The sequence below is a fragment of the Haliotis rubra genome, unplaced genomic scaffold, assembly GCF_003918875.1.
Source record: "Haliotis rubra isolate DU_JTF1 unplaced genomic scaffold, ASM391887v1 Scf467, whole genome shotgun sequence".
Classification (NCBI taxonomy): domain Eukaryota; kingdom Metazoa; phylum Mollusca; class Gastropoda; order Lepetellida; family Haliotidae; genus Haliotis; species Haliotis rubra.
In genome coordinates this window covers 310900-337961 of record NW_025767154.1, presented here as the reverse complement: position 1 = coordinate 337961, position 27062 = coordinate 310900, and the positions used below count along the sequence as shown (strand labels likewise).

General features: G+C 40.1%; 1 protein-coding gene across 2 annotated transcripts in view; it reads right to left on the bottom strand.

The window, feature by feature from the left end:
• Positions 1 to 26259, bottom strand: part of LOC124290490 (protein TSSC4-like) — a 31316-nt gene extending 5057 nt beyond the window's left edge. The window contains exons 1-2 of one of the 2 annotated variants that reach the window (XM_046727200.1): positions 26123 to 26230; positions 17651 to 17740 (exon numbers count right to left, since the gene is read on the bottom strand). In XM_046727200.1, the coding sequence (XP_046583156.1) occupies positions 17651 to 17666 (16 nt within the window). In that variant the 5' untranslated portion in view covers positions 17667 to 17740; positions 26123 to 26230. Of the gene's footprint in view, positions 1 to 17650; positions 17741 to 26122 lie in introns of both variants that reach the window. The other variant, XM_046727201.1, reaches the window with a different exon arrangement.
• Between the last annotated feature and the right edge of the window lie 803 nt (positions 26260 to 27062).

Genomic DNA, 27062 nt, shown 5'->3' with positions numbered 1-27062 from the left:
CACGCGTTGACAATTACTGAGTACAGCTGCTTCTGCCCTCTAAGCTTTCACCCCTTGAGTGAGACACCTTGGCGTACACCTTAAGAAAGGGTTGAGCACTCCTATCCAGTATCATGGGCTACACTTCTTGCAATAACATGTGGATCTTACATGATTATGAAATAACCACAATTCTTGCAAAGGATCGAAAAACTCTGAGGATTGTATAGTGTGATCACAGCCAATATAGAGACAACATATGGCAATGATGGAACAGAGAATGAGTACCTTGAATTAAAAATTGATTGCCATTTCTGTTCCTGTCTTATCTGTGATAACTCTTGACAATAATGGACAATACAACAATGAATTGGAGTAAAACTATTTCAGTATATTACCGTAGATCAGCCGATCCCATAGATAAGCTGGCCCCCTAACTTGACCCTTTATATCAGTGTCAAAAATGTAATTTTTTGAGTAAAATTGATATTTTATACTTATCCTGACTCATGCTCTTTTGCTTGTCCCCTTCCTCTTGCGAACATAGTGGAACACTTGTATCTCCTTAATTGAAGCTCCCTTCAATGTAAAATCACTAATTGGTACTCACCCAAGAGTTGCCTCCCCTGCCGCAAACGCGGGAACAGGTGTCGCCACCCTCTGGCCTCATGCTTCACACTCTCCTGATTTTGCGAGCCCAACACTTGAATTTACAGGGAAATCCAAAGTGTTATGTGGGGAGGATGGGAGGGCTAACCTCATGAGTCAGGATAAGTATAAAATATCAATTTTACTCAAAAAATTACATATTCTTCCTTATCCTGACTCATGCTCTTTTGCTTGTAGAATCCACCGGAGTGGTGGTGGGCATAAACAGAATACTTTGGATTAATAATTAGTGATTTAAATAACTTATACTGTAATAACCCCTGCGGGAACTTCATAAAGGCATTGACTTAGGATATTTCCTTTATAATAAGCCATAGGTTATATATACCATAACTGGGGTATTACATTACTAATAGACTGATATACCAAATTATAGATATAACAAGCTACTCTGATAGAGAAGCTGTACAACTGAACATAAAACTCAGTATGAGCTTAAGGTTGAATAACCTAAGCTAAATATATACATAGCCCTAGAACTCCGTGGAGTTATAAGCTAAATAATGTATGTATAATATACATAATAATCTCGTGGGGTGAATATTAACGCCTCACGAGGGACTGTCAGTTGCTGGCGAGGACCAAAGGACCCGAAATGGTGAATGCCAGAGGCGTCCTCGGTGGTGATATCTCTCAGATAGTGATTAGCAAACACCATGTTAGATTTCCAGAAGCATCCTTCCATAATTGTATTCAATGAACAGTTACCGTGAAGGGCGAGGGTGGAGGCCAATGCCCTGATTTCATGTGGATTTGATGCTGTTGGAGGGTCCAGTCCTGCTGCCTTGTAGGCGCCGTAGAATGACAGTTCTTATCCATATAGATATGGTGAGTACGAGACTTCTGTCTGATTAGTAGGCGATAACGGGGATGAACAATCTTCTGAGCGATCTTAGCCTTGTTTTGGAAACGGCGTAAATAGATTTTGAGAGCTTCGTGCTGGGCATAGAGATAAGTCCAATGTATCTTGAGATCCGAGAATCGAGGATAAGCGCAGGGACGATGAAATAACCTGTCTGGTTGTCCTGGTAGTTGATTTTTGGCGATGAAATCCCATCTTAATCCCAGGTGCTGTGTTTTGATTGTCATCAAACTGTATCCTCTCATAACCTAGAGCGTGAATTTCAGATATTCTGGCTGCCGTGGCTAGCGATAACAGGAAAATTGTTTTCTGTGAGAGAAATTCAAAGGTTGTCGATTCCAATGGTTCATAATCCTCACTTGTGAGGTGTTGTAGCACTATATTCAGATCCCAAGCTGGAAGTGGAACTTCCGCTTTTGGTCCTCAATCGGAAAGCACGTAGTAAGGCCAGTAACTCTGGTGTTTTTGTCAATTTAACACCCGTTCTCATAGAAATCACAGAACTAAAGCGGCAAGATATGTTGACAATGTCGAGCCTTTTAAATGTTTGTTTTACCGTAAGTAACACAAATAGTCTGCCACTTGAGGATCGTAGCATCTCTTGCTGTAAAACCCTTGTTTGCTGCATAATTTTGAAACTGTGCCACTTGTCGTCGTACAAGTTCGCGTTGAGTATCGTAAAGGCAAAACAAAGCGTGACCGCTTTTGCCCGCCCTGGTAGAATATCCTCTCTTGTTTAAACACATTTTAATACAGTCCATCACGTGAAGTTTGAATACTTCTGGGTTTCTGTGCACCTGTTTGGTGTGTGGATGTATTAACAGCTTTGGCTTAGGGTAGCTCTAGTGCCGGTTGACCGATTTCTTGTATTAGGCGGGAAACCACGTTCTGGCCGGACCAGTAGGCTGCGACCAAAATGAGTTGTAGGCTCTGTGTTTGGCTGATTTTCTGTAATACTTGAGGTATTATTGCTGGGGCGGAAACGCGGCGCGACGCATTGAGGCCTTCCCATGATATGCTTAGAGCGTCCGTTGCCCATGCTTGTGGGTCTGGAACTGGTGACCGCGAATGTCGGTAGTTGATTGTTGAATCTTGTGGCGAATAGATCTACTAGCGGCTCCTATTTGCTTGATTATCTGTGCAAATATCTCTGTATTGAGCATCCATTCTGTCGGCGAAGGTAGATGTGGCGAGAGAGTCGTCTGCTAGTATATTCCTGGCTCGGGAATGTGGCATGCTTTGACATGTAGATTTAGATCTTGGATTAATTGAACAGTTGAAAGGTTAAAGTCAAAAGGTTCGGCGATCTCGTTGAGCCTTGCCTGTTCACATAGAACGCCACTGTCGAGTTGTCGGTATGTATCATCAGGTGCGCATTCTGTAGAATGTTGCTCCAATGTCTTATGGCGTTGATTACAGCTTTCATCTCTAATGAGTTTATGTGGAGCTTGCTTTCTAGCTGATTCCATAACCCTGATGCCGTCTGGTTGGTGAGATGAGCTCCCCAACCTTGGGCGGCAGCGTCTACATATAGATGGGTTTTGAATTCCTGCTCTGCTAAACAGATCCCTTCGCAGACATTCGATTTCTTGGTCCACCATAGTAGATGAGGTCTGAGATGTTCCGGTAGACTGAATGGTTGTAGGTCGTCGAGATGTGTGTTGATGAAGACCTGTAAGGGACGTAATTGTAATCTGCCTATGACTGTCAAGTCTTGGGCTGATGTTAGAAGACCTAGTAAACTCTGCCATTGTCGAAGTGGTAGCGGAGAGAGTAGGGCTGGAGGAATGATCTGTTGGATCTTGAGCCAACGGTCTTCTGGTATGACTATACGGTTGAGATTGGTGATAAATCGAATGCCTAGGAATTGCAGATCTTGCAATGGTACTAGGTCCGACTTGTGTAAGTTTACTAACCATCCCAGCTGTGTTAGTAGCTTTATGATGTAGTTTAACTGTAGTTTGAGATGCTGTGGATCTTGATCTACTTGTATCCCGTCGTCGAGGAAGAACGCACTCGCGCCCCTTGACGATGTAGATAGGTGACAATCGGTTTCGCTTATCCTCGTGAATAACCATGGGGCTGATGTTATTCCGAATGGGAGTACTTTCCACTGGTAATGTAACCCGTCTAGAGTAAACCGTAGGTATTTCCTGGATTTGGGATGTATAGGGATGTGCAGATAGGCATCATGTAGATCTATACTGCCCATGTAGTCCATGGGACGAATCATGTGCCGTAACTGCGCGTAGATGTATCATGTGGAACCCGTGGTCTGCGTAGAGATAAGTCTTGTTGAAGAAGCTCATGTTGTAAATGAGTCTGTATTTCTCCTTGGAGTTTTTCTTGGGTACTAGGAAAACTGGGGAGTAGAAACCTGGTTCGATGTTTCCTTGATCTATTACTTCTTTGGCCTGCTTGGTTAGGAGTAATGTAACAGCCTCTCTTAACTTTAGTAGTTGCTGTGCCTGTACCTCGAACTTGGGAGGGTTGACTGTTAGCGGAGGCTTGGCCTGTAGTGGGATACGAAATCCGCGTTGAAGAATGTTGGAGACATAGGTGTCTTGAAGTATTCCCCAGTTTTCCCAGTGTAGTTGGAGACGTCCACCCACTTGTGACGGTTGTACTGGAACAGCTGGGGGTGGAAGACTCCAGTCGTTCCGAACCTGTCTTTCAGCGTTTATAGTTGCGGGAACCTCTGGGTGTCCTGCCTCTTCCTGACCCTCCTCTATAGTTGCCATATGGGCTGATTTAAAAGAATCTCTTCCCCTGGAACTGGCTATCTTCCTGTCTCTTGCTCTTTGTAGGCCCGTGAATTTAGATCTCCTGAGTATCTTTGTGAAGTCTGTCGAATGACACTGGCTAAGCGTGTCCATCGATTTAATCATCAGGACTTCTCTGGAATCCTTGGTGACTTCCTTGGAGACTTTGTCTATTCCTCCGTCAAAGATGGATGGGGAAGACCACGGGGCTGTATATAGTGGAGCTGTAAAGTTCTCACCCCAGTTGCAGGAAGCGAGGAGGCCTTGACGACGAGCTAAGGTCAGTGCTGCTGAGACAGATGTGAGATGATCTGTTAAGAACTGCTGGTCCTTCTTTTGCATCAGTAGGGCCGAGTAAATCATTCTATCATCTTCAGAGGTCGTGTTCTGAAATCTGGTGATAAGTGTCTCATTTATTGTTCTAGATCTATTTAGACCAAAGAACATACGCCCTCGTCATGGTTTCTATCTGAACCAATTTTCGATCATCAATCTTGTAGTACTTGTTCTTGGCATCGGAGATCAGCTTGTAGTTCTCATCGATGTCTTGCTTTTGAAGAAGGGGTCCATATTATCGCGTGGAGAACTTCTTGGCGTGAAAGTTTAACAGATGTGGTGTTTGAACCTTCGTGGCTTTGTTGAATGCTGTATCTAGGTTCTGTGGTACCGCCGCAATCGGGTCGATTGGGGGTAGTGTAATAGCATCTGCATCGTCTTCTTTCATCAGATAAGTCTGCGCCGAATTGCCACTCTTGGAAGGTGATGAGAGATCTAGATTATTGACCATCCAATATCTTATCTCTGCATCTGAGAAAATAATTCCTCCATCATCTTCCATTCCATCATCATAAATGAGAGGTTGTTGCTCTTCTGATGTAGGACTGTGTGGCTCTATCTCTATATCGTTTGACGCTTGTGGAGATCTAGTTGTAGGCTTATGTGCAGACCTGTGAGGTGATCGACGTGGTGATGTACGTGGAGATCGGCGTGGTGATCGGCGAGGCGATCGTCTTGGTGATCTACATCGATAGGTTGATCTTCTTGGCGACCTATGAGGGGACCGTTGGTAGCTTCGCGAAGCTCTTGTGTAGTCCCTCGATGTCCTTTTAGATGATGATGACGATCTGGGTTCAGGTGTCCTTCGCGAACGCCTTCGCGAAGCTTCCTCTGCGTCCGGTCCTGGGGAACGGTGATATGACCTTCGCGAAGGCTTCCGTGAGGTCTGATGATCAGATTCCGTATCTGAGTATGACGCCGAAGAGGGTGATGATCTTTCCCGCCTTCGGAAGGCTGTACATCTGGGTCCTTCGTGGAGGTGGTCTGTGACTTCCTTCGCGAAGGCGGCATCGTCGTGGCTGCTACGTTGACTGGGGGTGCCTCTGGGGTGCTGTCTACGTTGGAGCCTTCGCGAAGGCTCGGACCCTGGGATGGCTGCTTCTCCAGTCTGTAGTGGCCTTCCATCATGATCATGATCTGCTTCATTAGATCGTCTGGGATGATCTGCGGCGTAGTAGATGGTGCCCTCTCTGCGCTGATAGCGGTGGGGCCCTCCGCGATCTCGTCTGACATCAGTGTAGAGGCATCAGGCTGCATGGTGATCTCTGCTGAAGTCACTGTCGCTGTCACTGGTCGCTTCTTGTGGCGTATGTCGGGTATGATGATTGGTTGATCATCGTAGAGGCGCAATTCTGCTGCTGGAACGATCTCTGCTGAGAAAGTTCTCGATGACTTCGTAGATTTCCCTTTGGAGGATGACGCTGCCCTGGGGGTACGAAGTCTGCGTTGAGAAGACGTTGAGGGCCCTCTTGGACTTTATCTGCGATGACGGGATGTCTGGGGAGGCGGTTAAGCTTCTTAGAGGTGACGGACTGCATCCCACGTCCCTCTTCCGATGGGGTCTCAAGCAGAACACCAGGCGGGGAGGGATCGCTTCGACAGCAGCTGACTGGATGGGAAATCCGATGTATCGGCCATGTCTACACCTAGTTTGCGTGACCTATCTGCAACACGTCTCAAGGCGCAAAGATGGTATTTATTAAAGGCAGAATTGGTTAAATTAATGCAGTAACTGCAAGCGTGAATCAAGCGCACAAGGCGAGAGTACAACTAGGGCATACTACATGCGGATCCGTGGCGGAAAAACGTAATCTACAAATAGTACAGTTTTTCATCAACGTAATACTAGCTGAACAATCACGAACTCCATTGAATAAACAGTAGAAATCACGATTAATTATCAATGCAAATTAATGAAGGATACTAGCTATACCTTTATAGTAAACTATAAGAGCTAACTAACTAAGAAAACCAAAGGATATAGTGTGTAAGGAGACACAGGCGCTCTCACATCCTGCTCACTGGGCGAAGAAGGAGAGAGTGAAGCATGAGGCCAGAGGGTGGCGACACCTGTTCACGCGCTTGCGGCAGGGGAGGCAACTCTTGGGTGAGTACCAATTAGTGATTTTACATTGAAGGGAGCTTCAATTAAGGAGATACAAGTGTTCCACTATGTTCGCAAGAGGAAGGGGACAAGCAAAAGAGCATGAGTCAGGATAAGGAAAAATTGGTATGTTTCGTACACAAGCCGATCACCAGCGATGGGGTCCTAATCACGGCAAACTCAGACCACAGACAACTGTCAGTTACAGATAATTACAACTTCGGTCAGCATTATTCAAAGAATTCACAGGCATATTGTGTCTACTCACGCCCTGAAATGAAGTGTAGTTGACTGAAAACGGATAATATATTGTGTTTTGCTAAATATCATACTCATTGTAGCTGGAACGATCACATGTCAACATGCTTGCTTAGTTTTAAAAAGTTTGACGAAAGTGTAACCCATAGATAAGCCAACCCCCTCCTACAGACTGCTTTTTTGGTCCTCAAAATTCGGCTTACCTACGGTAATATACGGTAAATTATTCATATACTACAGTCCATTTGGCTCAAAAGCGGACCGATGAATTGCAATCTAACTCAAAAACTAATAAACATAACATACTCAATGAAACGCTGATCATAATCAAAACATCATACCCACTCTGTGAGGTTTTTGCAGAATTTTTGTCCTAAAAATAAGAAAGTTGTTTAACAAACTATCATTAAAATATTGACACAGTTCACTGTTTGTTACAAGGGAGGAGTGCAGAGAAAGGGACAGCCAGGTGTTCGAGAAGCACGTTCACAGACAAAGTTATTTATTCATTAACCTGTGCTGTGCCGTCTCCATCCGTTCTCGAACACCTGGCTGTATCAACAACAGCTACCTGAGTGCTTCCACAGTTTGATGTACCTCAGTACTGATACAGAAATACAGTGGTACTGCTGATATACGTGTATGTCATTAGGTTCTTGAATACCCACAAAGTGAAACTAGATTAGTGAAAAGTTTTGCTCCGGAAAGTAGCACTACCAACAATTTCAGTTATTGAAAAACTTGTAGCCATGGAAATGCAAAAATCCTTTTTTTCTGAAATACAAAACTACCATAAGGCACCAGTTCACCACCAGACATATCTATGTGCCAATTGTGCAGAAGAAACATTGAACGGTTTTAGAGTTCAGTATAAATCAAACTTGTTGCCATGGAAACACAAATAAAATTTTAGTCAGAAATCCAAAACTACTAAAAGGCACCAGTTCACCACCAGGCCTATCTATGTGCAAAGTTTGGTGGAGAAATATTTACTGGTTTTCAACTCTTGCTCTGGAAAAGACGAATTTGCACAGATGGACATATGTAAGGACCCATCACTACAAAAATAAGTTGGTTTCCGGAACACTGAAACTGAGAAGAAACGACATGGAAACCACCATTTCCAGTTGGTTTCCATGTCGTTTCCAAAAGTTTCATTGTGGTTTCCATGAAAACTGAAACTGAATTTTGCACCATTTCCGGCTCGTTTCCAGTGCGATTCATTACCCACTCCTCCAAGCCGGATCCAGCTGGTTTCCGTGTTTTCGTTTATTGTAGGTTTCAACCTAGTTTCCATGTTTTAGTTTATTGTAGGTTTCAACCTGGTTTCCATGTTTTAGTTTATTGTAGGTTTCAACCTGGTTTCCGTTTATTGTAGGTTTCAACCTGGTTTCCATTTATTGTAGGTTTCAACTTGGTTTCCATGTTTTAGTTTGTTGTAGGTTTCAACCTGGTTTCCATGTTTTAGTTTGTTGTAGGTTTCAACCTGGTGTACGTTTTAGTTTGTTGTAGGTTTCAACCTTGTTTCCAAGTTATAACCTAGTTTCCATTAAAACTGAAACTACATTTTCCACCAGTATCTGGATGGTATCCATGTCGGGACTTTACCCAATCGTCCATGGAGGCTCCTGCTGGTGCTTAGTTTATTGTTGTTTCCAACCTAGCTCCCAGCTTATAACCTGCTTTCCATGAAACTGAATCTGTTGTGCCGGCCCCTTACCCGCTCCTCCAGAAAAGAGGTTGTGTTTCATGCAACACACATACCAAATCAGGTATTTTATACAATTGCACAATGGTAAAACCGTCAGGATGACAAATAACAGAATAAAACAAAAAGTCATGATAGGTTTATTTACATTCAACAATTTGCTGATAAACAAATGATATTTGGAATGTTCACATTAATAAAAACTGGATATTTCAAAATGCATAAATAATTAAAAGCAATAGGGGAATAAATAGCAGTGAGTATGGAATGTTTTCCTAAACTCATCATGTAGATGAATCCATATTATTTGTTTTTCCAATTTGAGAAATGTTAACTCTTTCCCCAAGAGAGGAAGAACTTTCTGCTTCTTCTTCTCCGGCCAGTCAATCGTTGTCAGGACCTTCTTCCTGCTTTCCAGCTTCTGAAAGTTAGAAAACAATAAACAATCAGTACAAACAAGCATTCGTCAACAATACCGCTAGCTGGAGAAAGGAAAATTGTCCAATGTTCCTTAAGCTTGAGGAAGAATAAACTGTAACCACTGTCCAATAAGCACGAAATTCAATAAATCGAAACTGATCATTTGACCTGAAAAGTGATAAAAGTTTCAATCGTAGAAGAACTTAGTGAAATTTGTAAGAGTAGAGAGACAAGCGAGAGAAGGACATATTTCCTTAGCTTGGGTTGGACATTTAATGACTGACAAAAAAAGATTTTCTTTCACTAAATAACAGTTGTGACTTATAGACATTGACATTGAATTAATAACATCTCTTAGGAATGCACACTAAATTCATACTATCATTCCCTTTTTTTCCAAGAAATTCTCATGTGAAAGCTATAACCTATTTTCTGAATGTTACATACATTATGCTTTGATATTATATGTATAGAACTACGAATTATCCATTATTTTGAAAATAATGTGAAAAGAAATTTTGGGGTTTTAAAAATAATGTGGGGTCATTCTGGCAGACAAGAAATTGAATGGGGTCATATGCGGACCTCCATGACTAATATCTCATACTGCTATTGACAATGTGTTTGCAGCTACTATTTAGTGGGGTGTTGTTAATTGATGTGTGCAAGGTGAAATATGTCCAGACCAAAGCATAATGTACATTGGCGCTTTACTATGTACTATTTAAAACTCTTTTAGCTGCATATTTCTAATTATACATTGCACATATTAAACAGTGTTTATTTTGGAAGTTCTTTGGAATATCAGTGTACATTTTCAAGAAATTACATTATTACGTTATTTTCTTTCAAATAAGGTTTTCCTTACATTTTAACCTGTGTAACATTAGAATTGAGAACGATTAGAATTTACTTACATGTCTGAATCTTTTGTTGTTCTTTTCGGACAAAGGCCTCTGCTTTCCCACTTCTTTGTCTTCTAGGTGAACGAACCCTCTTGTTCATCCAAAACCGCCAAACTGCTTCTGAAAGGAGATGTGTATAAGTGGAAAATATTTCCAGTTGGAAGTTACGAAAATAGTCGCTGTGTAATTTTTATGTATTTTTCTGATTCATAGGATTTACATTATTTGGATAATTTTATGTACATCATTTACTGAAGGGTTTAGATTACACATACCTGTTGCAGGTCAAGATCAGTTAGTCATCTTCAGTTTTTCCAACACTGCCCCAATGGAATACTGGAAATGTAGAAATTAAGGGAAAAATCAGGAACTTTCTAAGTGATATTGTACTCTTGATAAAAATAAGGCATGAAAATAGAAGAATAAATATCAATTTGCAAGGTGTAGATATGATCATATCAAAAGAAGCAAAATTAACAAGTTCATATAAATTTAGGTTGGCAATGTACATCAATGTATCCCCAACATATGCTATTAAGCGTTCTATATATCCAACTTTCTTTACAAACTTCTTTTGTGGATCTAACAAAATCCACATCTCTTCATTCAGAGTTAAATATCTTGACATTCTAAGTGTAAAATTGTTTACATCAGATGATTAACTTAAATTACCTCATACATCAGTAATCTATCCTATACTGACTTGAAAACCTTTTAAAAAACAGTTTCCAAAAATATCGTGTTGACAATTTATCCACTCAACAGCATTATAACATCATGATAAATATCGTATTAAAAGTGGGCTGAAAAATATTGTCCATTTTTTTTGGTCATAGGCTGTCCTGTAACTCTAATAACTAGACAAAGAATTTTGAAACTTCACTCTAACCATGCACCAAATCTGGTCAGAGAATTCCTATAATTGCAAAATGACTCACTATCCCCCACTGTATTGTTTTCAGTGGTACAAATATCAAAAGCAATTTTCAATAACAAACTTTAAAATAGAACTTCCAATCATTGGATTTCTTGCAATAATACTCGAATACTTCTAAATACGTTTGGAAGTTATCTTGAGTCGTGACATTGCTGGATATATTTGTGGTTCATGTTGTTCTTGCAAAGATAATATTTCATACATTACGATAATGAACCATTTAGTCGTATGTGACCTGATCCAAATCACAATCGAGTTCTTGAGTTGACTAAGTAAAGGAAGTCATATCTCTTGCCAACATTTCGACACGTAATTGCTTATCGAGTTCCATCAAGTCTAAAATTTTAATTTCATATTTATTGTCCTAGCTACTTATGTACATTAAACGTTACACATAACATGAGCTATTGCTTAATTCAAGAAATTTACACTGTACCTGACATGGTCGTGGAATGTTCCCTTTCTCCCTCCGCGATCGACGACTGCTCCTGTCTTCAAGTTTTCACGTACCCGAGCCTCCAAAGCTTCTAGTGTAACTTGCATTGCCATTTTCTTGATTCAGATAACATGGACAAGCGAAGGAATAATTCATTGTGCTGGGTTCCTTGTTGTGTTAATAACGGGAGACACTTTGGTCCACTTTCAAAACAACTCATTAGATCAAGTGACAAAATGGCGGCAATTGTGTGTAGGGGCATTGTGGGTAATAACAAATACCTAATCCCTTTTCGATTGGCAGGTATGAAAACATTATCTTACCCAATTTGGTTGTGATAAGGTCACATGCAACTTCAAAAATCAAACATAATTAAAACACAATTATCACTTCTTCATGACATATAATATGCATTGCTGATTATGAAAAATGAAAAAACAAATAAACAAAATTATAAGCGTATAATCGCCAAATCAAAAGTGCAATATTTTGTACTTGGGTTTACCTCCCTCGAAGCGAAGCAGCGGGATACGAACCCAGTCAGAGCGGGTGGGTGTGCACTCAAGTGTAACGGCTGGTTCATTAGCAGATGCGCCTTCACGGCTCATTGTGTGTGTATATATAGAGATGTTGGGTTTTGTAAATACATGCTCATTTTTGTGTATAACATTTTGCAATCAACAGACATCATAACATGTCATGTGTTCAAGTATCACACCTGCCTGTCTGTGTAATTACATAATGTGACAGAGACCGAACTTCGGGCCATAAATCAATGCGTTTTGTTTATGGTGTATAGCCTGATTGGTGTTAAGTTCAAATTGCATGTGGTCAGTGATCGCAGTTGTGTATTGAATATTGTCATTAGCAGACAGGCAGGCAGACACACAGGTGTCAATAAAACAAGACATTGAGTTTTGTCTGTGACAGCGACATATCTATATCACAGTTAGAAATTGTGTCAGCTAAATAATGACATTGCTTTTAAGTATCGAACTGAGAAAGTGACTTCGGTAAGAAGAGCGTGTGGTGAAATAGACAAATGAAATTATATAAACAGTTTATTTACTGTCATAACATATAAAAGCTCGCCTGTGAGATATCAACAAAACATTATGAAAATAGCTCACACCAAAGCCTTCACCGGTATTCACCAGACAGCCCGCTTCCAAGTTCGCGAACCTATTTCACTGCGCACGTGCTATGGCGCAGCCCAGCTGTTGAAACCCGTATTCCCCAGAAAGTCTGGGGAAAGTGAAACGCTTAACTCGAAAGCGTTTGAACTCCAATTTATAAGTTGAATTTGTTTTTTTTTTCATCCATACCGCGTTATTTTTTTCAACTTTATAAACTTGAATTTGCATTTTGCAAACCAACAAGAAACCTTTTAGTTTCTTGTTGGTCCATACAGAAGGTATCAGAATCTGCAAAGAATTGTGTTTTCGTTGCATGTGACCTTTAATTTTTTAATATCCCCGCAAAAGGATGAGGGGGATAAATATGTGGATATTTCTGACATTCCACTCTGTGGTATCAAAATCCCATACTCAAAATCTTTGAAGAATTTGGGAGTGTATTTACAGTCAGACCTCGCCATTATCTGAACTCTGTAGGTTCCATAACTACCAGGGTTGTACTTCCAGAGGGATGCAGTGTTATTCATTGTACCCTCAACACATCTGTGTTGTTGCTTAGTGTTTGGTTGTTTCTTTCAGAGCTATCACATTCCACGCTCTTAAGAATTTGTGTCTGTCTGAATGAGCCTGTGTGTCTGTACGAGGGAGTTGGTGTGTCTGTCTGAATGAGTCTGTGTGTCTTTACGAGGGAGTTGGTGTGTCTGAATGAGTCTGTGTTTGTATGAGGGAGTTGGTGTGTCTGTCTGAATGAATCTGTGTCTGTATGAGGGACTTGGTGTGTCTGTCTGAATGAGTCTGTGTGTCTGTACGAGGGAGTTGGTGTGTCTGTCTGAATGAGTCTGTGTGTCTTTACGAGGGAGTTGGTGTGTCTGAATGAGTCTGTGTCTGTATGAGGGAGTTGGTGTGTCTGTCTGAATGAATCTGTGTCTGTATGAGGGACTTGGTGTGTCTGTCTGGATGAGCCTGTGTGTCTGTACGAGGGAGTTGGTGTGTCTGTCTGAATGAGTCTGTGTGTCTTTACGAGGGAGTTGGTGTGTCTGAATGAGTCTGTGTCTGTATGAGGGAGTTGGTGTGTCTGTCTGAATGAATCTGTGTCTGTATGAGGGACTTGGTGTGTCTGTCTGAATGAGTCTGTGTGTCTGTATGAGGGAGTTGGTGTGTCAGTCTGAATGAGTCTGTGTATCTGTCTGAGGGAGTTGGTGTGTCTGTCCGAGGGAGTCTGTGTGTCTGTCCGAGGCAGTCTGTGTGTCTCTCCTAGGGAGTTGGTGTGTCTGTCCAGGGGAGTCTGTGTGTCTGTCCGAGGGAGTCTGTGTGTCTGTCCGTCCGAGGGAGTTGGTGTGTCTGTCCGAGGGAGCTGGTGTGTCTGTCCGAGGGAGTTGGTGTGTCTGTCCGAGGGAGTTGGTGTGTCTGTCCGATTGAGTTGGTGTGTCTGTCTGAGGGAGCTGATGTATCTATCCGAGGGAGTCGGTGTGTCTGTCTGAGGGAGCTGATGTATCTATCCGAGGGAGTCTGTGTGTCTGTCCGAGGGAGTCTGTGTGTCTCTCCTAGGGAGTTGGTGTGTCTGTCCAGGGGAGTCTGTGTGTCTGTCCGAGGGAGTCTGTGTGTCTGTCCGTCCGAGGGAGTTGGTGTGTCTGTCCGAGGGAGCTGGTGTCTCTGTCCAAGGGAGTTGGTGTGTCTGTCCGAGGGAGTTGGTGTGTCTGTCCGAGGGAGTTGGTGTGTCTGTCGGAGGGAGTTGGTGTATCTGTCGGAGGGAGCTGGTGTATCTGTCCGAGGGAGCTGGTGTGTCTGTCCGAGGGAGCTGGTGTGTCTGTCCGAGGGAGCTGGTGTGTCTGTCCGAGGGAGCTGGTGTGTCTGTCCGAGGGAGCTGGTGTGTCTGTCCGAGGGAGTTGGTGTGTCTGTCCGAGGGAGCTGGTGTATCTGTCCGAGGGAGCTGGTGTATCTGTCCGAGGGAGCTGGTGTGTCTGTCCGAGGGAGTCGGTGTGTCTGTCCGAGGGAGTCGGTGTGTCTGTCCGAGGGAGCTGGTGTATCTGTCCGAGGGAGTCTGTGTGTCTGTCCGAGGGAGTCTGTGTGTATCTGTCCGAGGGAGCTGGTGTATCTGTCCGAGGGAGCTGGTGTGTCTGTCCGAGGGAGCTGGTGTGTCTGTCCGAGGGAGCTGGTGTGTCTGTCCGAGGGAGCTGGTGTGTCTGTCCGAGGGAGCTGGTGTGTCTGTCCGAGGGAGTTGGTGTCTGTCCGAGGGAGCTGTGTGTCTGTCCGAGGGAGCTGGTGTGTCTGTCCGAGGCTGAGTGTGTCTGTCCGTGTGTCTGTCCGAGGGAGTTGGTGTGTCTGTCCGAGGGAGTCGGTGTATCTGTCCGAGGGAGTCGGTGTGTCTGTCCGAGGGAGCTGGTGTGTCTGTCCGAGGGAGCTGGTGTGTCTGTCCGAGGGAGCTGGTGTATCTGTCCGAGGGAGTTGGTGTGTCTGTCCGAGGGAGTTGGTGTGTCTGTCCGAGGGAGTTTGTGTGTCTGTCCGAGGGAGTTTGTGTGTCTGTCCGAGGGAGTTTGTGTGTCTGTCCGATTGAGTTGGTGTGTCTGTCCGATTGAGTTGGTGTGTCTGTCCGATTGAGTTGGTGTGTCTGTCCATGGGAGTCTTGTTTCTGTCCAAGGGAGTCTGTGTGTCTGTCCGACGGAGTTGGTATAGACAACATCAAAGCAAGTTCAGTCAGGAGAACCACAGTAGACCAAAGTTATTTTCCAATCTACACCAGAACCATAACTACTGCTCCACAGTAATATCTGCCCAATATCTTGACAACAGATAATCACACTAAACACAAAGAACAAAGTGCCAACATTTATAAGGTGAACAAAAATATCGCAACACATATCACAATATTTGAAATACTGCTGATCAGTTAAATCCAGAGAGATGCACATAAATGATGCAACTACACTTTCATGATAAATGCATACATTTGACATAGTTACTTTCTGTGAAATTCAATAATGACCAAAGACATGCTTGTCTGTGACTGCATAGATAAGTCAGAGCGGAATGACAGTTACAGGTTTTGTGTGTTTTCTTCTGTTTCCATTTAACGGTCATCATTTCCATGCTGCAGCTTTAAATCAAAGATTGTCAAACTGGCTTGTGTAGTTCATAAGCACATGGCTTTACAGCTTCATCCAGGTCCTGGGTTAAATTATTTTTTAATCCCTGTATGTGCATTGAAATATGAAATGGTGCAATGAAAACAACCCCAGGCGCCTAATGGCCCATATTAATCACAAATGGCCCTATAAAATTTACACTCTGACCTTCATACAAAAATCATATTTACGTTAGTACAAACATGTTTATGCTGTGTTGATGGCACAGGAAGTACAGACCACTCGATCAACCATTTCCTTCTCCTTACGATTTAGTATGGATAAACGAGAATGTATTTCTATGTAAACTATAGCCTTCAGAAATTCTCGGGTTCCCATGATGCAACAGTTGGCTTGACAACTGAACGACTGAAATGACCCATTTTCTGCAGTATAACCCACACAAACGCATAGTGTGCATGTAGCTGCATGTACATTGTTTCTCTTCAGTGAATTCATGTACGAACAAACGTATTAAAAACTTGATCAACAAAAAACTGAAATTTAACATGACACATCGCAAGACATTATTATTTGCTAGGTAGTTTTTAATATGCATAGACTAAGGTTATCATGTGCCAGAAATTGCACATCAGCTGTGCCCATGCTTGTTCCATTCCTCCCATGATTCGGTTAAACATACCAAAACAAAATAACTTAAAACAATTTTTATGCTGTGATCAGAAGAACTTTGTCTCAAACTATGTGTTTATCAGGAACAAAATATTACAGTATCAAGCTATTATTATCAGTTTCAAAGCTTAATGAATATATATGAATAATGAAAATAGTGCTCCCTTCCATACCCTCTGCCGACAACATGGATATTGGTACCCCATAGTGGCACATGACCCACTCATATCTAAATGCATGGGCCCAGGGCCCTGACATCAGCTTAAATCGAAATGATCCCTGAAATCCATTTTCGATATGCTAAACCAAAGACAAAACACAGAAACACATGAAGTACCAGAGTGTGGACAGCCTAGAATCACTCAATATTAATCGGTTCTCTTCAATTAGAGTCACTTCAGTTATGCAAATATCTCAGCTCATAATCCAAAAGCATGTGTATATATTAAGCCAATAATTTGTCTACTCTATTTGTTATGTCAGTAAATTAAACCACGTAAGCAGATAACTTTTAAGTGTCTTTTACAGAACATTTGTTTTTCTGCTCCATTAGTTGTGGCAATAAATTAATCCCAAACTTAAAGTCTTTTGAATTTCCATCACTGATTTGACTAGATAAAGTTGATTCATAAAAGTATTGTTAGTAGACCATTCTATGTATGTTTATTCTAGAAATTGTTCTGCTCATCTGTTTTGGTAGTAAACAAATCCACGCAAGTCTCAATTCTTGCATCAGTTCATTAGCCTCATTTGAAAATAGTAGCTGCACTAGACTCAAAGTGGTGGTCAAACGTGATTGAATTACTGGACTGGTAAATAAATTTAACCATATATTTAGTACCTTATAAATATAACTTGCAATGAGAGGCTATTGATATGTTTACACATATTTTAACTATTTTAACCAAAGCTGTGAACAAAGTGATTTCCACTTTAACATCTTGTCCTAGTCATCAACAAGCACCACCACATGTATGATTACACAACCATAACAGTACTGATCATCATGCACAGACAACTTTTTTCATCCCTTTACTATCCGTGTGTAAAGGGATCTGCTAACAGAGGCTATGTTGTCTACAATGACCTGGTACAGGATATCTTTGTGCCATGTGATGTGTTGAGAAAAGTTACATGAAATCATACTCAATGGGGGATAACCTTAATATAGTTGAGAAACGAATGAGTCATAACATTTTATTTTCACACAAATTTAGTACTTTCAGAGGTGAGAAATATTATCATTTAATTTCAAACAATAACCAATACTAAAATAGTGTTTTGTTTCAAGAACACAAAAATGTTCTGTACACTTCCCCTTTATAATATTTACTACTTTCTGATTAATACAGTTGGTCTGAATATCATATCACATTGACATACCTCTAAAACTGTCCATAGATCCTTGGGGTGATTATTTCAACTTCCTTTATGACATGCCTCCTTACAGCAATGACTGAATCATTGTTGAAGCTGAAATGCCAACATTACACTTAGATACAAGAAAATCAAAAACCATAAACTGCAGTTCTAAAGAACATATGATGCTATAATGTATAATTGAATATGATTGACATTTCTTATGTGCAACATACCAGTTTATCTTTGTCAAGAACTCCATGTGAAATCCACCCTTTTTGTCCTATGCATTGTAAACAAACAGGTGACCATACCCAAGCATACTGCAATACACATGTTAAGCACATACTTCACACATTGTCTCAAAAGCTATTGGTCACACATTCATGTGCTGGTAAACACTACAGTATGTGCACGACAGTTTTCGAAACTAATTAAAATATGACAGTACTAAGAATGAACTTTTCTTCACATGGCAATACGACAACTTTCAGAAAATACATGATGGCAAGTTACTAGCATGCATGACACAGGGAGGTCCTGTCACAACATCAGCTCTAACTTGAGTGTTTACCACAATGTTATTAGTCGACTTTTGTGGAGGCATAGAGGCGTGAAGTAAAGGATGGTCCAAAACCTGAAAGACCACAGAAGGCCAAGGACCATTATGATCAAGTCCAAATTTGTCTGTCAAGATGCAATCCCATGACAGATGTCAAAGAACTGCAATGGAGATTTAGTCCAACTCTCCACCAGTATCATCAGAAGGGGTCTGCTGGTCTGAATCCCTTTCTCACAGATAGGCACATGCAAGAACGTCTGGCTTGGTGCAATCTCTGATACAACTAAAACTTGAGGACATCACTTAGGGTTTATGGGTCTGATGAAAGTAACTAACTTCTACATGTTACTGATGGATGTTTTGATAACCATCCCCTTGTCAGTCGTCTGACATTCATGGATGACAATGTAAGACCTAACCATTCTCAAACTGTGATCACCCATTTGCAAAACGTCATCAAAACATTACCATTGCCCACAAGGAGCCCCAAACTGAACCCCAATTGAACATCTGTGGGACTGTCTTGGATGACAAGTTTGAGCTAGATATACTCCTGTTCAAAATTTGCACTCCATGCGGAATGGCAGTGGAATCAAGTACTGGTAGATGTTATCTGTGCAAGGGGTGGCTACACCAGGTAGCTATCATTTATTGAGAACTGTAAAACAATCATTTGGTTGAGTACTCATGGTGGCCATACTTTCTGGCATTGTAGATAATCAGGTTTTTGTGTTTCCTCTCAGACTGCAAGTAAATTGTAACCACATCTCAATTTGAGTTGTTTTCGTGTTTAAATTAGAGTAAAATATGCTTCAACTACAATTTAAATATGCAGATTTGCTTTCCAAAGCAAACACAAGATGTAGTGTTTTTGTACTTATAGAATATAGTGGGAGGTGCTGAATAATGCTCATGTGTATAAATTGGTTTCAATACCTTGAAAAAATGTCACTCTCGAGATACTCAATCACCAGCAATATGTCCTTATATTCTCGAGGTGACATCTATGAACCCCATATAGCATGCACAAACAAAAATGAATTTTTTTAGTAAACATATCATATCATACTTATCCTGATTCATAATGGTACTTCACTGGTACGAGTAAGGATAAGTAGTATTTTATACTTTGAAAAATACATCTCTTTCTTTATCCTGATTCATACATTATGCTTGAATCCTTAGGCAGGTGGTGGAGGGCAGTCACCTAATTTTGAATTTATGTTATGTTCATATAATCCATCGGGAACTTAAAATCTTGATGGGGGCATGGACTCTCAGTAATCGGTGATTGGAGAGTAACCTGACTTCCATGAGTCAATGTGATTGTGGGTGAGAATTATCTTCTTGAAGGAACTGTCAATTAGTGAGCTACAACCAAAGGTCCAAATTGTTGAATACCAGCAACAACTTATGTAGCAAAATCTCTGAGACACGGGTTTGCAAAGACAGTATCAGACTTCCTAGAAGCATCCTTCCATACTGGATGTCATGGAGCGGTTGCCATGAAGCGCTAGTGTGGATGCTATGGCTCTTATTTCGTGCAGATTGGATGCCGCAGGAAGATTGAGTTCCACAGCTAGAGACCTCTGTAGAAGTGTTGGGCAATAGAGCCATGAATACAATCCTTTTCTTCAAGCTGTTCTTTTCAGGTATATGCTAAGAGCTCTGACAAGACAAGATGATGCATCTTCTATACAATGCCATGCCAAAGGGTCTGAAACTGTAGATTAAGGTTGATATGCTCAAGGTGTTGGTATTTCCCTCGATCACTGGATGTCAATCTCAACGGCACATCGTATTATCAATCTTAACTTTACAGGGAGCAACAACTCTTGCAGCCACTAGGTACATCGAGTTTTTCGTCTTTCTCATCCTTCCCATTCACAGCTGAGTGGACTCGGACACATAGTCACAGAACTTTGTTTACTGCATGTTGCTGTACCCGCAACTAGGTGTTTGCACGTATACATGTGGCCACATCATGTATAGATGCACATGTTGAAGATTTTGCAGCAAAGTCATTTGGCCTTATCAGTTGCCTCAAATCTGGAAGATGGGGCATCTTGAACTGCTCTTGATGTTGAACATACTTCTTGTTTCATTTTGCAGATGAAATCTCTCACTTTAATTCTTCTTTAGTACCTGGAAAACTGGAGGTTAAACCTCAGATCTCTGCATAATCTCTACTGCTTCCTAATATAGAAGTTAGTTTATAGCCTCTAACAACTTCAGTAGCTCAATTTCTAAATTAACTATCCTTGGATGATCTACTGTTAAAGGTGGTTCCTCCCTTAAAATTGTTCTGTAGACCCTCTTCAGAATCTCCAATACAAATGGATCTTCTAGAATCTCCCAATTTGCCAAATAAGTCGTCAGTCTTTTGGGGGTAGAATGTTCCAGTCATTCGAAACCTGACCTTCAGCACCAAACACAATGATCTTTGGTGCCTCTACCTCAGCCAGTTTGCTCATAAAAAATTGGAGGACTTACTCCCTTGGTCGATCAGAATCTTCTGTCCCTAGCTTTCTGGATATCAAAGAAAAGACTTCTAAACTGAGTTCTTTGAATGTTTTGGACATAGTAAGGGCTTCATGTAGAGGTCCGACTACTCAGAAATTAAATGTTTTCGTAGCAAAGTAAGCCACGCTGAACTAATGTGATCTAATGTGATCTAATATGTACTATTGGGTCCGTTTCTGGACAACCATCGCCAAAGGAAACATTCTTTCTCAGTCCAATTGAGGATTCTTCAATACATTCAACATGTACATGTTAATAAAGCGAGACATGGCTAGTCAAAAGAGGGATATTCTGGAAGTAGTGTCGAGAAGATCTTATCTTCTACCCTGTCCTAGACAGGCCGCTCGAGTGAGTATAGTAGGGCAGGTAACAGACCAAAATAGGCCGAATTGTTCACTTTGTGATACAAGTACTAAAATTGGCATGATTGCTCACCATGGGCTCTCTGTTCAGAAAATGATGTTTGCCACTCAAAAATCCAAGATGGTCGCAACTTGTTTTACAAAAATATTATCTTTTTCTCTTGACCATCATTTTTGACAGATTTTTTTCAACCAGATGTTTAATTTCACTTAAATTTAGCTTGCAGCCCAATGTTTTAATGAAAAAAAAGACAAATAATGTAATATATGGGTGGTTTTATCTGAGTATGGTAAGATATAAATTAAAATTCTGTTACTTTTTTCTCTAACTCTTGTCTATATTAAATATTTGTGGTGCCTAAAATATTATATGTTAAAGGACCAAAACTGGTAAGTTTACTCAACAAGGATTCATCTTAAAGAAAACAGCACTGGCCACTCAACAAGATGGCTGCTACTGGTCATACAAAATTTCTGGTTTTCTTCACATTTTCTCTGCAGACTTTCATCACTATGATATTCATACCTAAATGTGTTTTAAAGAGACATACTTTAACCCCCTGGGTGCCAGAGGGACATATATGTCCTTCCTCTTCAACCCTCACTTTGAATAAAATTCTAAATATATCACGCACACAAATATACTTCAAAGTTTCGAATTCGGCAGGAAATTTCCTGTTTCTTTACACCATCAACTATTATCTCAGACAAAGCAAAAGTGCTTAAAATAACCTTTCAAAATAGGCTTCATCATAAATGTCGCCATTTTTGACACAATACGAAGTCGCGATTCATAGAGTTATTTGCTGTATGTTTTGAAATGTGAAAATCAGAAAATTATTGGGAGTATTGAATTTCAAAAATAGCATTTTAATAATCACTGACATCAGTTTTTCTTTAAATCACTAATGATAATTCTGAAACGTTGCCGATGAACCTAGAATAGGTTAGGATGTTTTTGAAAATACACTAAAACGAATGCTGAAGTGCGCCTTCTGCCATATTGAATAGTGTTTACAAAATCACAGTTCGCCAAGGCCGGTATTGAGACACCACTTATATCGCATCTATTTCATATTCAGCTGCGACAAAGGCATAATTGAATTCCTAATACATTTTAGAATCAAGTTACAAATCATGGTCTTTGTCACCAATACCAACTGTCTAGATGAAATGAAAGATATTGGGTGTGAAAACGAACGCTGTTCTCAAACGACTGTACTCGTTTGAAATGTAAACAAAGAAAAATTCTGATTTTACACTGACTGCGTAGCATTTTCTTAAATTTTCCGACACCAAGTCTTCTATTCATTGCTTGCAATGGCTCAATACCTTTAAAATATGCATGGAAAGAGTATCGTAGCAAGAAATAGGAAATTAAAAATCGATACAATACAATGATCTGATAATTCATGAGAAATTGTCAAAGTTTCTGTGCAGCGTGACGCCATGACTGACGCAAGATCATGCAGAACGACAACGGTAATTGTCAGCATTTCTGGCTTCTTCTCTTACTTGCAATGAAAACGATGAAAACATACAACAATATACTGATGACAGGATATCAAACTCTAACTATATATACAAAAATTGTTTCATGTCATGTCTTAATTTGGACAAACCTTATATTCATATTCTAATAGTTCCATACAAAAAAGCTATCTTTTTGCATCTTTCATTGCATACTTATGAAAAGAAATAGCTACACAATCATAAACAAAAAATATATTTGAGTGTTGTGAAATATTTCATTAACATTAAATTGATGCACATGTTGCTCACAATAAGATACACAGTCAAACCGTCTAATTGTTGATATACTCAGGACACTATTTAAATGGTAAAATCATTCATTTTATATTTTGACTAAAGAGTGTTAAATTCTGGCATAGAAGCCGAGAATTTTTATACAATTAATGGAAATCAGGTGAGACATATATACTAATCAGCATACCAATGTCTCAAAGTACATAAAACAAGCAATGACATCAACTAAAATGTATTATTTTCAATAATTTCATTACATTTGAAGACATGGCTAGTACTCTGTTAATAATGATGCAAAATTAGTCAAAATACATCTACACAAACAGGAGAATATGGGATTCTAAGGACTAATTTAAATATCGGATAGGGTCATCCAAATCGCTATTACATGCTTTCTCATGTAGTACATTGTCATCTTTTCTTATAAATTGTGAAACTACCAAAACATATCTGCTCACATTGGGGAAATGTCTATTGGAATAGTTTGGTTCATCGTGAACAAAACATACCGAAAAAATATAGCGTCCATATCCACAACAAATTCTCTCCAAGTGATCTAAGTTACACTGACCTAGTGTTAGGCATAGCGGAGTTATGCCCCTTATCTTTATACATGTATGACCTCTTGGTTGTCATTTGACGTCATAGAAGTAAATCCATTTTTAACATTTATTGTGAGTCATTTTTAATGTTGAGTGCATAACGTTATGCATAAGCACATAAACCCATTTCATATGTACACTTATGTCGTTCAGATATCAGGCTGTATTTTCTCTGCTCACAGTTTCTGTAAAGATGCCAAATTTAAAGGTCACATGCAACCAAAAAATCGAACATAATTAAAACACACTTATCACTTATTCATGACATATAATATACATTGCTGGTTATGAAAAAAAATATAAACAAAATTATAAGCGTACAATCGCAAATCAAAAGTGCAATATTGTGTACTTGGGTTTACTTCCCAAGAAACGAAGCAGCCGGGATACCGAACCCAGTCAGAGCGGGTGGGTGTGCACTCAAGTGTAACGGCTGGTTCATTTGCAGATGCCCTCAAGGCTCATTGTGTGTGTAAATATATAGAGATGTTGGGTTTTGTAAATACATGCTCATTGTTTGTGTATAACATTTTGCAATCAACAGACATCATAACATGTCATGTGTTCAAGTATCACACCTGCCTGTCTGTGCAATTACATAATGTGACTGAGACCGAACTCGGGCAATAAATCAATGCGTTTTGTTTATGGTGTATAGCCTGATTGGTGTTCAAATTGCATGTGGTCAGTGATCGCAGTTGTGTATTGAATATTGTCATTAGCAGACAGGCAGGCAGACACACAGGTGTCAATAAAACAAGACATTGAGTTTTGTCTGTGACAACGACATATCTATATCACAGTTCGAAATTCTGTCAACGCTAAATAATGACATTACTTTTAAGTATCGAACTGAGAAAGTGACTCGGTAAAAAAGAACGTGTGGTGAAATAGACAAATGAAATTATATAAACAGTTTATTTACTGTCATAACACATAAAAAGCTCGCACCTGTGAGATATCAACAAAACATTAGGAAAACAGCTCACACCAAAGCCTTCACCGAGTAGTCACCGGACAGCCCGCTTCCAAGTTGCACGAACCTATTTCACTGCGCACGTGCTATGAGCGCAGCCCAGCTGTTGAAACCAGTTTGAACTCCGTTTGAACTAAGATTTCGCGCGGGCTTTTTCATCGCGTTATTCTTCAACTTTATAAGTTGAATTTGCATTTTTGATGATTTGTTTCGGTAAGTCCATACCGAAAGGTATCAGAATCTGCAAAGTTGTGGTTTACGTTGCATGTGACCTTTAAAGAAATCGTAGCACAGTGCTTTTATCGGTGCAAGCGGAGAAATTTACTGTTTTTTTTTAACGAAAAACAAAATTTTGGACAACATTCAGCAGTGTCTGTTTCTCAAACCGCCGAGGTAGTTGCACTTATATTTACACCAACGGATAGGAAATTTAATATTCTACATTTCTGTGCAATTTTATAACCGTACGCAGATCCAGGACCACATTAGCGCAATTCTCATACAATGTTCATTTTTCAAACCTAATGAAAATATGAGCCCAGGGATTGAGAAAGGCAGGGGCCATGGGCCATTTTGCTTATTATACTAAAAAATGGCCCATTAAAATTTTGAAGTTTACTATTGGTACAAGGGCAGTGGCCCATTCTAAATTCAGAAATGGCTAATAATCCAGAAAATTGCCCATTGTCAAAGTTCTCTATCCCAATCCCTGTGAGCCTGAAAAAAAAACCTCGGCATCCAGGGCCCCGTTCCTCAAAGTGATCGTAGCGGTAATATGATTGTAACTCCCATACTTTAACATAGACTTATGACTGTCATAGCTCTATCATCGCTTTGAGAAACGGGGCCCTGGGAGTTGCGAATATGTGCCAAATTATTTGTGTCAGAAATGAAGATTAAACATCAGTCAACTGAAAATATAAATAAAATGCCAAATGTCAGTAGGCGTTCATAATCCTGATAGCAACAACATTAACTACACCAATAATATAGGGTCCCATGATACATAAAACACACAAGGGGTGACACTCCCAACAGGTTGGGGAAACCTACCGCTCGGCCTATAATAGGCCGAACAGGTTATTATAGGCCGTTCTGGCTATTTCGTTATCTATAGACTGCTCAGGCTAGAATTGAACATTTTCCTAATTATTTCACAAACTTTCAATTTCCGCACGAAATGGTTTGATATGATCAATCAGGTTGAAAAAAATAAGTTTTGGGACAAAATGGAAATTTATATCTATTATCATGTTCAGGAAAAGATATTTCATAAAGAACACAATTTTGCATAGATTTTCCTTTTGAAAACTAAATCTAAATATCTGTGTCATCAATTTTCTATTTTTATTTTTTATTTGGTTTCCCCAACCTGCCCAAAGCTAAAAACCTGATCGAAAACCAGACAGCCTGACTATCTTAACAAACGGTTCAATCAAACCTTATGTTTATCACAAAAAATGTATTGCTTTTGTGGATCATTCTTTTACCTTTCTGCTCAATGTAGTCAATGCCTAACTGCACTTCATATTTGACCACTGACCCTTATGGCATGTAAATACCACGAAAATGGGTGACGAGGCGGAATATAGTAGAGGGCAAATGTACTTTTGACGAATACACATTGACTTGGGCTACCGGTTGGAAATATCAGACCACATCAATATAATATTAGAGTATTATTTCAAAACTGACGAAACCTACCTTTCGAAGTTTGTTTATAACTTCAATAAAACGCCCACACGTCCTTGCTTGTGTTCCGAGACAGGGTTCGTTTATCGACGATCGCGTTATTCAGGGGAGACAACCCATCAGAAGTACCCCCTCCCCCCCCTTCTCGTTTGAAGGGGAAGTAATTTTCTGCCTTATCTAGATCTCGGTTGAACAAAACAATGTTGACGTTAAATGAATAATTATCCACATATATATAGACTTTTGGACGCTAAAAAGACATTACGGTTGTTGTTTTTCTCTCTCTCAAATCAGATTCATAACAACTATGGTACAAGTAAAACATCTCTATGACTTAAAAAGTCAACTTCATCTTGACATCGAGCTATCATAGGTGTTTTTACGATGTCTGCGTCACAAATCTCGTTATATGAAAAAGCATCTAACAAATACATACTTAAATCATAACTGCAAGCAGCGATGGTCTTTTTCTTTTTCTTTGCTTTACCCTCAAAGAACTTAATTAGCCATTTAGAACTTTCTCAATTTGCCCTTTTCCTTCTTTGCAAGTTTTGCAACATACCGATTATTCTTTCAATAGTCTAATTTCTGGTTTGGGAAATACAGGAACTCTATGAACAGAATCAAACAAAACATCCACAAGGCAGAGTTGATTGTAAAATTCCGACTAGGCAATCCAGTGACTGAGATCATATGATATGGTTTCAGAGCAAATGACGATACCATCTGCCACCTGGTTCTTAAAAAAATAGTAAATGGTAATCTTGTATGAATCATGTCACTTCCAGCAATAGGAAATTCTTCCTTCATTAAACTTTAAAGTGGAATTATCATCGTCCAAGCTTAGACACAAACGGTTGCGTACTCTGGTTTTGGATAATCACACTTGTGGTTTTGGAAACAGTTGCGGACTTTATTAGAAACGTATAATGGTTGAAGGTTCCATTGAAAC